This window comes from Fukomys damarensis, unplaced genomic scaffold (genome assembly GCF_012274545.1).
Source record: "Fukomys damarensis isolate Sample0158 unplaced genomic scaffold, DMR_v1.0_HiC HiC_scaffold_21, whole genome shotgun sequence".
Lineage (NCBI taxonomy): Eukaryota > Metazoa > Chordata > Mammalia > Rodentia > Bathyergidae > Fukomys > Fukomys damarensis.
This window is the reverse complement of record NW_022900933.1, coordinates 17,553,780-17,568,388: the sequence shown is the minus strand read 5'-3', so window position 1 is coordinate 17,568,388 and position 14,609 is coordinate 17,553,780. Positions and strand designations below refer to the sequence as shown.

The following is a 14,609-nucleotide window of genomic DNA, read 5'->3' as shown; positions in this document are numbered from 1 at the left end:
AAACATATATATAATAAAATAAAAAGCATCAGAGCCAAGGGGAAGAAGGCCAATGCTATTCCAAAGAGCCACAAATCAAAAACCGATTATGCAAGGCTTGCTAAAAAAAGTGTTAGTGGGCTGCCTTTGTGCTTCACGTCACTAAAAACACAAGCTAGCTTAGGCCAGTGTTTACCCAGCACATCATCTGGTTCGGGGTAACTTTTTATGCTCAAGCTAAAATGTGGATGAACATCTGAGTCTCTTTTATGAACACCCTGAGGGAGATCACCTCTAGCTCTGAGTAAGCCACCTTCTGAGTCTACCCTATGACCCACAGATTCCAATTCCCCCTCCACTGTAGACCCTTGAAATATTCTCAAAGGCCCTGGAGAAGTTGGGCAGAGTCTGTACAGGAACTGCACCACGCTGGGAAGGGCACTCCACACACAACTGTTTCTCAAGGTAGCACCCTCAGGGCACTCCCTGACAAGGACCAGGAGAGCCAAGGACCCCGCACAGTTTACAGTCGTTTTCCCAAAGGCATCTAACTAATTCCTGAGCCTACTAAGCAAATATTCAGATTCACTAAACTGTCCCTGTAAAGATTCTGATGCCAGTGGCCTGGGGTAGAGTCTGAAAATCTACATTTTTTGTTTTGTTTTGTTTTAGAACCGGGGATCGAACTTGGGTCCTTGTGCTTTCAAGGCAGGCGGCGGAACGACTGAGTTAAATCCCCGGCCCTAGTTTTGTTTTTTGAGACAGGGTCTCACTATGTAGTTGAGACTGACCTGGAACTCACTATGTAGCCCAGGCTGGTCTTGAACTCACAGCAATCCTCCTGCCTCAGCCTCCCAAGTGCTGAGATTGCAGGTGTGCCCCACCACGCCCAGCTGAAAATCTACATTTTTAAGAAGTTTCCCAAGCTAGTTTGATGATCAGTCAAATTTGGGAATGGCTAGCTTGGTTTTTATTGTATTTCCTTTTTTTTCTATCCAAAGACATTTAAATTCAGAAATAGAAAAAGTATGGAATAAGAAGAAGGTAAGAGAATACTACTCAGCCATAAAGAATGAGAAATTAGAGTCATTCATAGGAAAATGGACACATATTGAGGATATACTGCTACGTGAAATAAATAAGTCACACATGTGTAAATACCGAATAGTTTCTCTGGTGTGAAAAACTATAATAGTACACAAGATCCTAATGGGATAATTAAGAGTGTGAAATAGGAAGAAAAGGGCTAAAGGTGTAGGGAAAGAGGGAAGGGTAGGGGCAAGGAAATAAGGGAAAAGAAAAAATATGAGAAAACGAAAAAATGGAAATAAAGAGTTTGTTAATGGGGAGGGAAGGAGGGGGTGAAGGGAGGGCAGGGACAAGGGGAAAAAATGAGAACCAAGGCCTGTCATGTGAAGCTACAGGATCCCAGTAATGAATGTAACTGTATTGTACACCTAGATTGTACCAATAAACTCAATAAAAGGTGGGGGAGAAGAACAAGGTAAGAAGTGGAAGACAGAGCAATCAAGAGACAGAAAATCTAAGTGACCTGCCAAGTTGACATAATGTTAAACTGGTTTGATGGCAACTGCTTGCCTAGTGTCTACTATGTGCCAAGCACTAGGCCTGAATCAGAAGCAAAGCAGATCAAATCCTCCCTCTCTTGAAACTATATATTGTTGTGAGAGCCGGTAAAAAAGAACCAATTAATATATAATATAAAAGGTCGAGTGGTGGTCTGAAGAGAAATTAAGCAGTCTGCCAGGATGGACAGTGGCAAGCTGCTGTCCTGAAGGCTGGCAGGGCTTCTGGGGACGTGCTGGGTAATGGAACTTGTATTGCCTTTTCTTCAGTTTTTATTTTATTTTTGTGTTAGGACATGTTTGCAGTGGGTACATTCGTCATGGAGAGTTGGTACATGTGCATAACACATCTTGATTCTTTCTTTTCATCCCCATCCCTCTCCTCCGCCTCTTGGTCCCCTCCCCTTTTCAAAGGACCTATCTCCTTTTTCTTTATTATGTATCTTTAATTTGGTGCGCCCTCTCTCTCTACACACACACACACACACACAGACACACACACTCACACACACACATATATGTATGTATTTGGGTTTCTCATGTTAGAAAAACCATGCAATATTTAAGCTTGCGACTCTTATTTATTTCATTAACATTATGGTCTCAGGGTACAATACATCAGTTTTTCTACATTTTTCTTTTTTATGGCAGACTAGTACTCCACGGTATATAAAGGTCACATTTTCTTTATCCTTTCACCTGTTGGTGGACATATAGCCCAATACTAAGATTTATCTCTTATGAATTGTATTGCTGTACTCATTCTGGACTCTTCCTCTTCTTTTTTTTCCAATATTCCTTTTTAAGACACCTTTGCTCTCTGGATTTCTCCAGACCTTCTCTTCTTTCATTGTCCTGCAACCCTTGACATCTAGACCGCTCAACCATCCCGTCTCTACTGGCCTGAGGACCTTGGCCCTGCCCGGGTCGTCTGCTGCGTTGGCTGCGGTGGACACACTGTGCCTCAAAACCTGGAGTGGATTTCAGAGGGGACAGGAAGGAGGCCAGCAGCTCCATGCTCGCACACTCAGCTGCCCACTGAGCGTTCACCCAACCTGGTGGACAGGACCCTCATCTCCTCCACCACTCCCGACTGCTCAGGAGGGGGCCGAAGCATCCAAAGGAGGACGGACTGGGTGACTTTTCAGGAAAGCGGCTGTAAACGATCACTCCAGGGCCAGGTGTCAGCCTGCACACGAATCTTCTGTGGCTTCCCTTCCCTTCCCTTCCTTTCATTCCTTCACTTCTTCCTTCCTTCTTTCTGTCCTTCCCTCTCCCACTTTTCCATCCCTTCCTTCTGTCCTCTCTCCCTTGTTTCTTCTCTGTTTTCTTCCTTCTTTTCTCCCTTTTTTTAGTTGAATGAGTTGCTCTATTTAAAGTTTCTTTGAAAAGCTAGACCATCTAGCCACTGCAGCCCACACGCCTATGTGCAGCTCGAGGCTGGAGCTGAGGATGCCCTCTGTATGCCACGCGGTCCTCATTTCACCACCGTCCCTGCTACTCCTGCCATCTTGCACCTGGCCCTCTTCATGCTGTCTGTGTCATCCTCCTATTTTTGCGATTGTGTTCTTGGCTTAGGAACTAAAAACAAGGGCAGGTGCAGAGATCCTAAATTTCTTTTTACATCTATCAGACCATGCGTTTCCTTACATGGTTTGTATGTTTAATGCCCGTTTATTGGTCAGGACATTATGTCAACCAGATACAGACATCAGCACAAAGCACTCTGTAATCCACCAACCTGTTAACTTAATTCCTCTGATTTTCTTTTAATGAACTCTCCATGCATTTGGAAATGGCCCAGCAGATGCGCAGCTTCTGAAAGCAGGCAGCCTGAGCAAGAGGCAGCTCCCAGAACCACAGGCACCTGTCGCTTGGCCTGTTCCCTCTTGGAGCCTAGAGGACAACTAGGCTGCAGAACTGAAGGGCTTGCTGCTAACTGGGCTGTCACTGAAATGGTCAAGTGTTCTGTGTCCAGCTTCCTCTGGCCTCCCCAGCCCCACAAGAGCTCTTCCAGGCTGGTGGCCTGGAAGGGAAAGAATGAACACAGAGGAAGCACAGCGAAAAGCAAAAGCTTTGGTGCTGAATTCTGACTGCTTAGGTCCCTCACCTACTTTTGTGGACCTCATCTGTAATGTGACTGGAAAAGTTACCATGGTGACTTCAAAGGGTTCCTGTGAGAGATAAGTGTCTAGTACTGTGCCTGCCTGCCTGGCCAAAGCTCAGGGCAAGGGCCATACGGCTTGGACAGCAACAGCACTGCCATCATCATCCAGGCCCCAACAGCACAGCAGCATGACCTGAGTCCCTCAACCCCCTTGCTAGACCTTAAATTCCTCTCCTCTAATGCAGGGATAGCCTAGTCACCAGGATCGAGTAAGAAATAAATGAGATCATGTGTGTCAAGTACTCAATGTGAGCTAGTGCCTTATTATTAGTGAAGAAACTTCTACTAGTCTGAAATGTCAATGTGAAAATCCACTAAAGGCAGCGTGCCATATGCAAATAGAACACAGCATCGACAGCTGCAGGTTCCTCTCCCCACCCACTCTGGGTTTTAGTTTCTCCAAGGGTTAGCCCCATCCCCGAGATGGGACAAGGACAAGGTGGGAGGTGAATTCTCAGCACAGAGCTGGACTGTGGCTCCAAGAGGCACATTGACCCTGCAGTGCTGCAGTCTGACAGCGAGCGAGTGAGACGACATGCAAATATGCCCTAAAAACGGCTTGTTATGTTCAAGGCCTGGATGGTACCCACTTGCAGGTGCCTGTGAGGACAGCACGTCACTATCAGGTACAGGGCATATGCCACCAGTTTGGGGATGGCTGTGAAATGTACAAATACCCAACCCCAAATAAAGGCCTTCTTCGAAAAAAGGGGGAAGCTCTTCCAGGGCCTTTTTAAGGGAGGTGGAACTCAATCCTCCATGCAAAAGCCAGCTGGGCCAACCCCTGCCCGAGGCATCTGGCTTCATCAACCCACTCACGGCCTTGGGGCCCAGGGTTACTGCTCAGCTATGGGCTCATGATGGCAATTTCACTGTGGAATGGTCCAGAAACAGACTTCGAGGTTACGGAGCTGGGAAAGAAACTAGTAGCAGCCAAAGACAAGGATCCTTGGTGAGAAAAACAGTACACTAAGCCAGGAAATGCTGTCAACAGCACAATAGTCCATCTGGAAGAATCTAATCACAGACTATGCTCACCTTGTAATCAACAGTCTTTACTAGGCACCTACTGTGTACCTAATGAAGATGTCTCAAGCACAAAGGGCCACAGGAAGGACCAGGCACTGGAGGAAGATGAAGGCAGTGGCAGTGACAAATGCAAAACCAACAGCATAATCAAGGCCAAGCAACAGGGAAGTGGAGGGACTGGTGGCAAAGCGGGGAAAGGAAAAAGTGAGGAGGCTTCTCCACTTCATTTAGTATAGTAATTGCCATGCCTAAGCAGGGCAGCATGTGACCAGATCTTCCCATTTTTTAATTGCAATATTTAAGTGTAATGTCGGCTCAAATTGCTTTTTAAATACTGTGCAGGCCAAACAAAACATATCTGAAAGCCAGACCCAGCCCACAAACGACCAACTTACCACCCATAGCCAGGCCCCAGAATCCTTTCTTTGCAGTTTTTACGCTGCTCAGAGGAGAGAGGAGCTGAGTCATAGTTGCATAGTTGCATAGCTGCACCCCCCCCCACCACCACTCTATACTTGGGAGTCCCTCTCCTGACTCCGGGGCCACCAAGCTCCAATCTAGGGGAGCTAGGCCCGTCTTGTCCTGTGAACACTCCCCGTGGACAGAGCCCCGCACGCCTGATACTCAGAGATACCCCATCCCCTGCCCACGTCCCCTCACTGGCTCCTTCCAGCTGGTGGCAGCTCTGCCAGGCCTCGGAAGAAATGGCCCTGCTGGGGCAGTCACCAGGGAAAACGTTTGGGCAAATCACAAGCTCCAGGTAGGTGGCCAGCGTGTACGGACACCCTGGTGCTCAGCCATGTCGGGGACTTCTGCTTCTCACCAGTCCCCTGGGAAAAGCTGCCCTTCTGCATGTAAAGTTGTGAGAACTGCAGGTGCAAGGGACTGGGGTGGTGGCACATGGTGCTGTGTGTGTGTGTGTGTGTGTGTGTGTGTGTGTGTGTTTGTGTGCGTGCGTGCGTGCGCTTTGCAAACCCTATCTCAGGCAGACAATGCTGAAGACTGATCCATGCCTAGCTCTGGCAGCTGCTAGATAAGGGAAGCCACACCACCCATCTCCAAACTTCCCTTGTTTAACCCCAAACTGGGCCCAAAAGAGGTGAAGGCAATGGTGTGACTAATGACAATATTTTTTTTTTTTTTGAGACAGATTCTTGCTTGGTAGTACAGGCTGGCCATGAACTCATTCATGGCTATCCTCCTGTCTCAGCCTCCCAAGTGCTGGGATTACAAGCATGTGCCACTGTGCCCAGCGTGATAATAACTGCTAAGGATAACTCAATATGAGCATTCTCCTCTACACTTTTCAAAATATGCACACATTTCCAGTATCTCTGCCCATCTAACACCCGAGAGACTGCCAATACATTATTATTCATTAGCATTAGCACTCTTCCCTTGTCTCTTAAAGAAGCAGAGACAGGTCAAGCCTCCTGACCTAGCCTTGAATGTGTCCATAAATTCCCAGGCGAGCTGGTTAAAGTTCATATTCAAGTCTGGGGTGGAGCCCCTAACTCCTCTTTACACTACCGGTCTTCATACCACATTTTGAACAGCAAGCCCAGAGATCCAAAGCCTGTCGAGTTTAGCGCCAGTCCTAAGACTCTGGAGTAACAGGGTGCACTCACCTCGCTTTTCACAGGTTGGGGCCTCTTGCCCAGTTTCACCTCCAGGAAGTGCAAGGGTGCAATCATGGCCCCAATGTTGCGGATGTCAGCGTACTTCAGCTCCTCCGCAGTCAGAGCTGAGCTGGGGAGTCCGGTGAGGGGGCCGAGCCCTGGCAGAGAGCCTGCGGTCACAGAAGGGTCTGGGATCTGGCCAGGCATCATAGCAGAAGGAGCAACAAGCCAGCCTGGAGCGGGCGAGAGAAGGCAGTGCAGGACAATCAGCTTTGAGGCCAGGAGCTCCACACCTTGCCAGGACCTGTCCCCTCTTTTGCCAATGTTCCTCTTCCAGGGGCTCTTCCTGCCCATAGGTCCTTACCGTGATGGAGGAAAACTCAATCCATTTTCACCAGTCACCCATCTCTGCACACTGGGATTGCCCCCCACCCTGCCCTTGGCAAGGTTTAACCCAAGCACGGGCAACATGTACTCATCAGGGGTCTGTGCCAGAACCCTTGATGATCCTTTCACCTGCCCCATTATCCTGGCCTAGGGCCCCTCGCATTGGAGGAAGAAGGTGGACTTAGAAGACAACTCATTCAAGGCCCCACACAGTTAAAAGCCGTGGGGCTGGGATTTAGATGGCACTGCATGCCTCTGAAGAGATTGACACTAGTGGTGCAGTCGCAAGCACCTTTGTACCTGTTGGAGAGGGAGCTATTTTTGATCTGGCGTGGTGCCTCCCCTCAAATCACACATCCTATTCGGCATACTTGTCAAGACTCCTTGAATATGGGATGAAGCAAATCCAAGTTAAAGGTGAGCGTGAGAGAGAGACAGAGAGAGAGAGAGTGTGGTGTCTGTGAGGAAGACACTGAGGCAAAGGAGATGGAATTAATTAGCATGTGCTTTCCCAGTGGAACCCAGCACCAGAAAATTCTCCACAGCCTCTAAATTCTCACAGCAAACACGTACTCCAGCTCTGCTAGACCAAAGAGGTTTACCAGAGGAGACAAGCACAAGCACAAAGAAGGGCATAAATGAGACAGGTCAACCTCATCGGAATTCTTACTTGTTCCCTCCCTTCACTGGGGGAAACTCATGGGCAAAAGCTGGCCATTGCTCTCAAAGCACAGATGACTGTGAAAGAAAAGACAAGAAAGCTTGTGTGCCAATAAATCCAGACAAATCCAGTCCCTCAAAAGACTCCTGCCTATCCACCCACCCACTCACCCATCCATGCACTTGCTGAGCAGCTCCTCCAAGCCAGCAGGGGCCAGCCAGGTATGAGGAGGGCAGGCGGGAACAGCTTGAAAGTACCCTTGTGAGGAGCATCCTATATTACTCATGTATTCCAGTACTGCAAAATAAATCATTTCTCCCTCTTCCTGTCAGCACAGAGCCACAAAAATCAAAACCTCACTGTCCTAGAGATCCCCAGGGGAAACCTGTGACCTAGCCTTTCATCTTGACCTGGTACCTTCCGTGGAGAAGGGGGGCCGTGATGTCCTGCAGGCCATGCCTCTCTGTGGTACAGTTAACCTGTTCATACGGTCATGCTGTCCTCACACGGAAGTGGCTCTAGCACATGAATCCCCATCCCCTCTCCTCCTTCAGGTCCTCAGGTCTAGCATTCAAGAGAGAGACTCAATAAGGAGCCCACGGGAGCCAGAGCACAGCCAGATTTTATTTTCAAGAGTGACATCTGGTTCCCTAGCCAAGTCTTAGGCCTGGTTCTTGATCAGATTTGCACTTTGTGGTGGTGGAGCGGAGTTGTCACATGACTGATTTGCATCCTCAAGCCACAAAGGCTTCTACCAAATGTCATTTTGTTTAAAGAAAGGTGTCTGTGAATGGACAGTTTGCCTGCCAATCACCCTTGGCAAGCACGCGCACACGCACACACACACACACACACAGAGTCTCTGCCAATCCTTCCCTCTGCTTGTAGTTCTTTGGTGCCCCCAGGTCCTTTCATCTGAGCCCCACCTACTCTATCTCTGTTCCCCTTGGCACCCCCCAAACACCCCATGTGCTTTCTACCCCTCCTTAGCACCCAGAGTCCCCTCAGAGAAGGACCTCAGACTCATTCACAGTGAGTGATCATCTAGAGCTGGGGGAGGCCCTGTGCTCATCCAAACCACATCCTCATTTTGCATGTGAGGAAAATGAAGCTCAGAGAAGTTAAATGACCTGCCCAAGGTCACACAGCTAGGGAAGGACAGAACTGAGGCTAGATTCCTGGCATCTGGATTTTAGCACCCTGTCCCTTTGCGTGTTTCCTCTGCTGGGGCCCAAGAGGTGTGGATGTCTGCAGCAGAAAGGACCTTCTGGGGGTGGGCTTTCTCACATGGGCCCAGAGTAGGGGGTCACTGTCTTGGAAGAGGACCTCCTACAGAGATTTGGGTTCAGCAAGTTCCCTGAATAATCCATGGTGGCCTGAGTGGGGGCCCAGATAGAAACAGCCCCCGATGCCTCTTTACACAGAGCTCTTTAACAGGCTGTGGTCCTCCAGCACCCAAGATTAGCGAGGGAGCCACTCCTCTACCCTTCAACGCTGGGCCTGCAACACAACCAGGGCTTGGCTACCACACCAGGACACGGCTCCAGGGTTACCCTGCATGGGCTGCCCATGTCCCTGATCCTCCTCCAGGGAGGACAGGAGAGCAACCAGCGTTAAGGACCCACACTGGTACCGCAAAGCTGTGCCTTGGCCCAGCCACACCGCACCCTGGCAAGCAGAAAGGTGACTTCAGGGGGAGATGGCAGTCAGGTTGGTTGTTCGGGTGACCCCAGTGCCCAGATTCCTGTGTAGCCCAGAAAGGGCGATGAAGAAATACTTGCTGCAATGAACAAATGAATGAACAAATAGTAACAAAGTCATGGCGGAGCAAAATTCAGCAAGTAGGTTAGGATCTGTCTGGAAGCTTAGAAGCTTGTTATCAGGCCATAAATTCACCTCCAGGTTCTTCCTTCCTACAGTAAACCCAGGAGAAATACCGCAGAGGCTTCCATACATTTCCCCATCTAAACCATCCCTGGAGATGGAAGCCAGACCCTGTTCTGTTCCAGGAACGATAGCCTGCTTGCAGCTTCTGTTTATCTTCATGCAGATGGTATAAATGAGGCACGAACAAATGCTCCCCAAATATAATGAATTTTCTGCTACTGGGAACCTCTCCCCAAGGGATAGCCACCCTTGGGAGTAGTGGCCCCTGAAGCCTTGCAATTCCTGCTTCCTTGCGAGCCTATCCCAGTGCCTAGCCTCCCCCAGGGGACCAGGCACCAGGCTCTCCTCTGCAGAAGCGAAAATCTTCTTGTCTTTCTTTCCCCTGCAAGGGAGCCCCTAACTGCTCAGATACAAACCACAAAGTCCTTAACACATGCCATTCCTCGGAGACAACCCACAGGACTGACATTCACCAGGGAGAAGTCATCCCAGCTGCCTCTGGGGGAGGGGAGAAGGTGGAGGAGCAGAGCTGCTGCCTTTCTAATTGGATCCTCACGAACTGCAAGGACAGAGCAGGCCATCTAAGGCTGAACGGCAACTTCAGTGATTTGAAAAGTAGAACAATTTCAAGTGATTTACGGCTCCATAAAATGGGGCTCCATGGTGGCAAGGACCCAATAATAGCCAGAAGGAACTTACCCACTTCAAGGAAGACATAGAAAAGATGACAAGAGGTGAAGTCATCTTCCAGACTGCATGTTCCATACAGAAACAACAGTGGGAAAAGGAGAAGTATACACTAAACATTTCAGGAGAGGAACCCAGAGGTTTTTCCCCTGCAGGGCCCAGGAGGACTAACAGACAGATAAACACCCACTGTGTCTCCATGTGTAACCGATGCATACAGAGCAATTGCTGTACACTGGCAAAATGCCAAAACTGAGAAATGAAATATATACCAAAAATACAGTTCCAGGATCCAGAGACTTTGGCAATTTGGGACACTGACCAGGAATAAATGGGAAGCTAGCCAGTGAAGAAAAGCTAGGGAATGCACAAGTCCAAGACGGGTCCTGACAAGCCAGGCACAAATAAGACAAAAAAGCATTCAGAAGGTCACAGTGGACCCCGGGCTGTAGCTGAGCCTAAGATTATGGGTGAGTTGATGCAGTTGCCTAAAATCTAGCTTGTAGCAAATCAGGGCCAGATGAATTCAAGTGGAAAGAACTTGAGGAGATGATCTGCTATCTGTATCACTCTGCTCTGACTTTCTCGGGGACTTGTGAGGACACAGTTGGTGCCACATTGTACAAGCAGGAGAAAAAGCCGCAAAGCATTTCAAGTCCAAAAATAACTGCTGGGAGATATTAAGTTGAAGAGTATTTCAACCCAAAGAGTAAAAGATAAAGGCAACTTACATAGCTAGTTCTTATTTTTTCCCTTTGGTTTACTGTAGGCAAAGCTAAGCCTGCTTTTAATGGGAGAGCCTACAAGCAGTCTTGCTTAAACGGATCACACTTGCACAGGGCTATTCTTTGTAAAAGGACTCACCTATCTGTGTCTTCATCTGGAGTAACAAAACCAGCTCTTAGAAAAGGGACAGATTAAAAGAGAGACTTAGGAGCTATATTATGAACTTTCTGTCCATAGATTTTCAGGGAGGCCTCTTTGGGAAGGGGAGCCCCCCTCCAGGCAGCAGCTGCCCCGAGCGTGCGTGGGGGTGCAGATGGCCTCAGGCACAGGCTGATGTTAAGATGAGGTGCTGGAAAGTGACAGCTGGCCGTGAGGCGGATGAGTGTACAGGAAGGAGCAAGGCATATGAGCAAGAATAGGGTTAGGAGTCAAGGGCAGGGACGGAGAATCTGCAAGAGTAGGGAGTGGGAGGTCTGGGAGCTGGGTCCTTGGAAAGCTGCTTTCCAAGCAGCAAAAAGTCCTCTTCAGAAGGATGTCCCCAAGAATGACAAGCAGGTGAGGGGAAGCTTTAAAGACACATGGTCTGAATATACATCTCACTCTGTCCCTTACTAGCTGTGTGACCTTGGGCAAGTTCCTTAACCTCTCTGTGCTTAGTTTCCTCAAATGTAAAATTATAATAATGTCATTTCCCTAGGAAGGCTGCCAAGAGGATTAAATTAGTTGCTATTTGGAAAGTACCTGGAACGGCATCTGCACACAATGAGTGTAAAGTCAGTGTAGCCACAGGACCTTCCTTCCTGCAGGGATATTAGTACTACATGACCCTCAAAGTCTCTTCTTCCCATTTAACCATAGTCTCCCTTTCCTATAGCCATGAAGAGGATTCTCCCCAGAGGAATCTCTCTTTTCCCACTTCCAGCCCTAGACCCCAAGAAGGCAAGGCCACCCTGTATCCAAGCAGGCACAAAGCACACAGGACAGGAAAGGAAGGTGCAGAGAATGCCCAGCACCTGCACTCTGCCTGATTTCTTCTAAGGTTCCTCCACCCTGCAGGCCAGAACAGAGCGGCACAGCTCACTGAGCACAGTGTGCTACCACTAGCCTGAGTGCCCAGCTCTGTTCCTGAAGCGCAGGGCCAGCATCTTCTGTGTCTGTCCACTCACTGTCCCTGTGCTGCCTGGAAGAGGCCACTCCTCAGGCCTTCCTAAAAAGACAAAGACGGGTAGCTAGGGTCCTAGAGAAGCCATTGTGCACCAGCATGATTCCTGCACAGCTGTCCCAGCCACAGAGGACCTGGAACCTTCCTCCGGCAGACTCTTGCTCTTCCTCGGAGACCAGAGAAATGCTTCCAAGAAGGCCCTGCCTATAAATCCAGCCCAATGTAGGTACTCAATAAATGACCTGAATTCCTTTCTACCAGGAATCTGTATTCTGAGGCACGAGAAGAAATTGGGAGGTACTGGCACCAGACAAGCTTTCTCTCTTCTCTTCCTGCCTCAAGCTCAGTGCTGTTCTTTGCTGACAGTGTCTAAAAGCACGATACAGGACACACAGACACACACACACACACACACACACACACACACACACACAGAGTGTGTGATGGCTTGCATTCATTCTTTAAAAAAAAAATGCCACTGGCCAGCTCAATCTTTGGAAATGGAGCTCAAAAACTGAATCTAACCTATGGGTTGCAGCAAAAAAATAAACTGACAAAAAGAAAAAAATCCAAAACGGTGGGTTCTGGCCAGGCCTCCCACAGTCAGCAATAAGTGTAAAGAAACAGCCTAAAAATTCCAAGGCTGGGTCACTAAGGCATTTGTCTCTGCTGAGTTCCGAGAGGCCAAACCAACCACACACACACACAGGCACACGGAGCTTGGCAGCCCCCAAGTTCCAGAGCTGGTAACACAAGCCACGGAACCGACTGCCAAGACAAGCAACAGAACGAGCCAGGCCCAGTTTCATTGGACACCATACGCTGCATATGGCCCGGGCCGCAGCCAAAACAGTGTTCTCACCCTCCTCAAAGGCATAGGAGACCCTCTGTTTTCAAACACACCTCCACAGAGCCTTAATTAAAGGAAAATGGAAAAATAATGTGCCTGCTGCTCTCCCTCTGCCTATATAGGTATGCATGCACACATACCCACGCACACTCACTCGATTTTTCTCTTCCTCCCATTTTTGGTTTCAAGCATAATTCATTCTCATGGAAAAAAGCAAACTGCATCCTGCAGCAGAAAAGAATGTAGCTCACCCTCAGCCCTGGCTCCGATTGCTCAAGTTGAGCTGGGGCCGAATGAATACAGAGCAGGCCAGCCTAGAGCCTTTCCTTTCCAGAGTAGAGCTGGAAAGCAAGATGGTGGGAAGAGGGCAAAGGGGGAGTGGGCACCACTGCCACACCAATAGCCCCATGCCAAGCAGGGCCCAAACAGTCTGAGGAGGATTCTGCAGGCTGGAAAAGATGCCACACAACCCGCAAACAGGTGGGAGAGAGAACAACAGATGCAGGGAGACAGGAGGAGTGTTCCCTGTTGGCTGCCAAAGCTGGCAGTGATGAGTGGGAGACTTGTATCCTTGTCTTTCCTAGGGGGCGTCCTAACCACCATGGTTGAATCTCCCTGGAAGTGGCTGCAAGCAATCTAGAAAAAAACAGAAACCCCCTCACCCAAGGCGACCACCAGCTCTTCGAAGCACACAGCACCCAGCTCTTCAGGAAGATTCTGGAGCTGCCTGCTCCTCTGAACCAAAGCCAAAGTAGAAGGAGAACAGAAGAGTCTTTGAGAAATCCATCCTCCTCGCTCCAAGCAAGGCAAAACCTCAACCACCCAGAAGCATGAGAATAGATCTTGCTTCTCTGCCCTGCACCTCAAGTTTCTTTAAAATCAAAGCTGTGCTCACACCCGATACCTGGTTAAACTCTCCCCTAGAAACCTGCAAGGGAAGATAAGCCTTCCATCCGAGCTGCAGCCAGATTTGCTACAAAGGGTGAAAGCAACGGGAGGCGTTTTTTTAAATCTGGGAATGGAGGCTGGGGGAAGGGAGAGGAACACAGTTCTTGCAGGCTTTAAAGGACAAGTGGGTACCCAGACACGGTTCAGTCCTTCAGTTTCCCATGCTCCTCAGACTATGACCCCGGGGAAGAGAGGACCAGAGTTCAACTCTGGGGGTACATACCCTCACAGTGCCAATCCCTTTAAGCTAGAGACCTGAGCACCTGGTTCAGGCCATGGCCCCTCAGCCTGGCTGCCACTTGGGAAGGCTGCACGCTGGGCAAAGGTCAAGCCATCTTGCATCGGCAGCTGATCCAAGGGGTCTGTTGATTTCCCCTTCCACCAGCGCCTCCAATCTCAAGCCCCACGGATGGTCCATCCACCCCTGCAAAAGGACCAAGACCTCCTGGACTTCCCAGCAGCTCCAGGGACGAAGGCTCAAAGCCTCGCTCTGCCACCCTGGGGTCCAGGTGGAAGGTCCAGCCTCCTCCGAGGAGAGGAGCAGAAGGGAGCCTTCTAAACTGAGCTGATTACCTAAAGTCAGCCTTCTTCCTTATGTAACCTGGCACGGGAGACGAGTGAGCAAAGGGGACCCGGACCACCTCGAGGTCCCCAGCCAAGTCAGAATCCCCCGGCAACGGCCCAGTTTGAAGCCCCCTCCAGGAGCTTGAAACCCCAGCCTTTCTCAACACCTCCTCCAAGTCCTCCGGGAGCGCGCTTCCTCCCTGCGAAGGAGGCGGCGGCGGGGACCAGACTAGCCAGCCAGCAGGTCCTTGTCATGCTCCCCCACCCCCACTCCCACGGCCGGCTCCCCGAACAGTTCTCCCAGCTCACCCCGCCTTCCCCGGCACCTCCCTGCAGGCGCACTGGGGAGAGGCGGAG

At 49.7% G+C, this 14,609-nt stretch overlaps 1 protein-coding gene across 1 annotated transcript in view; it reads right to left on the bottom strand.

The window, feature by feature from the left end:
* Positions 1-6,613, bottom strand: part of Jdp2 (Jun dimerization protein 2) — a 35,480-nt gene extending 28,867 nt beyond the window's left edge. The window contains exon 1 of the mRNA XM_033766821.1: positions 6,390-6,613. Within this exon, the coding sequence (XP_033622712.1) occupies positions 6,390-6,590 (201 nt within the window). The 5' untranslated portion in view covers positions 6,591-6,613. The remainder of the gene's footprint in view (positions 1-6,389) is intronic.
* Between the last annotated feature and the right edge of the window lie 7,996 nt (positions 6,614-14,609).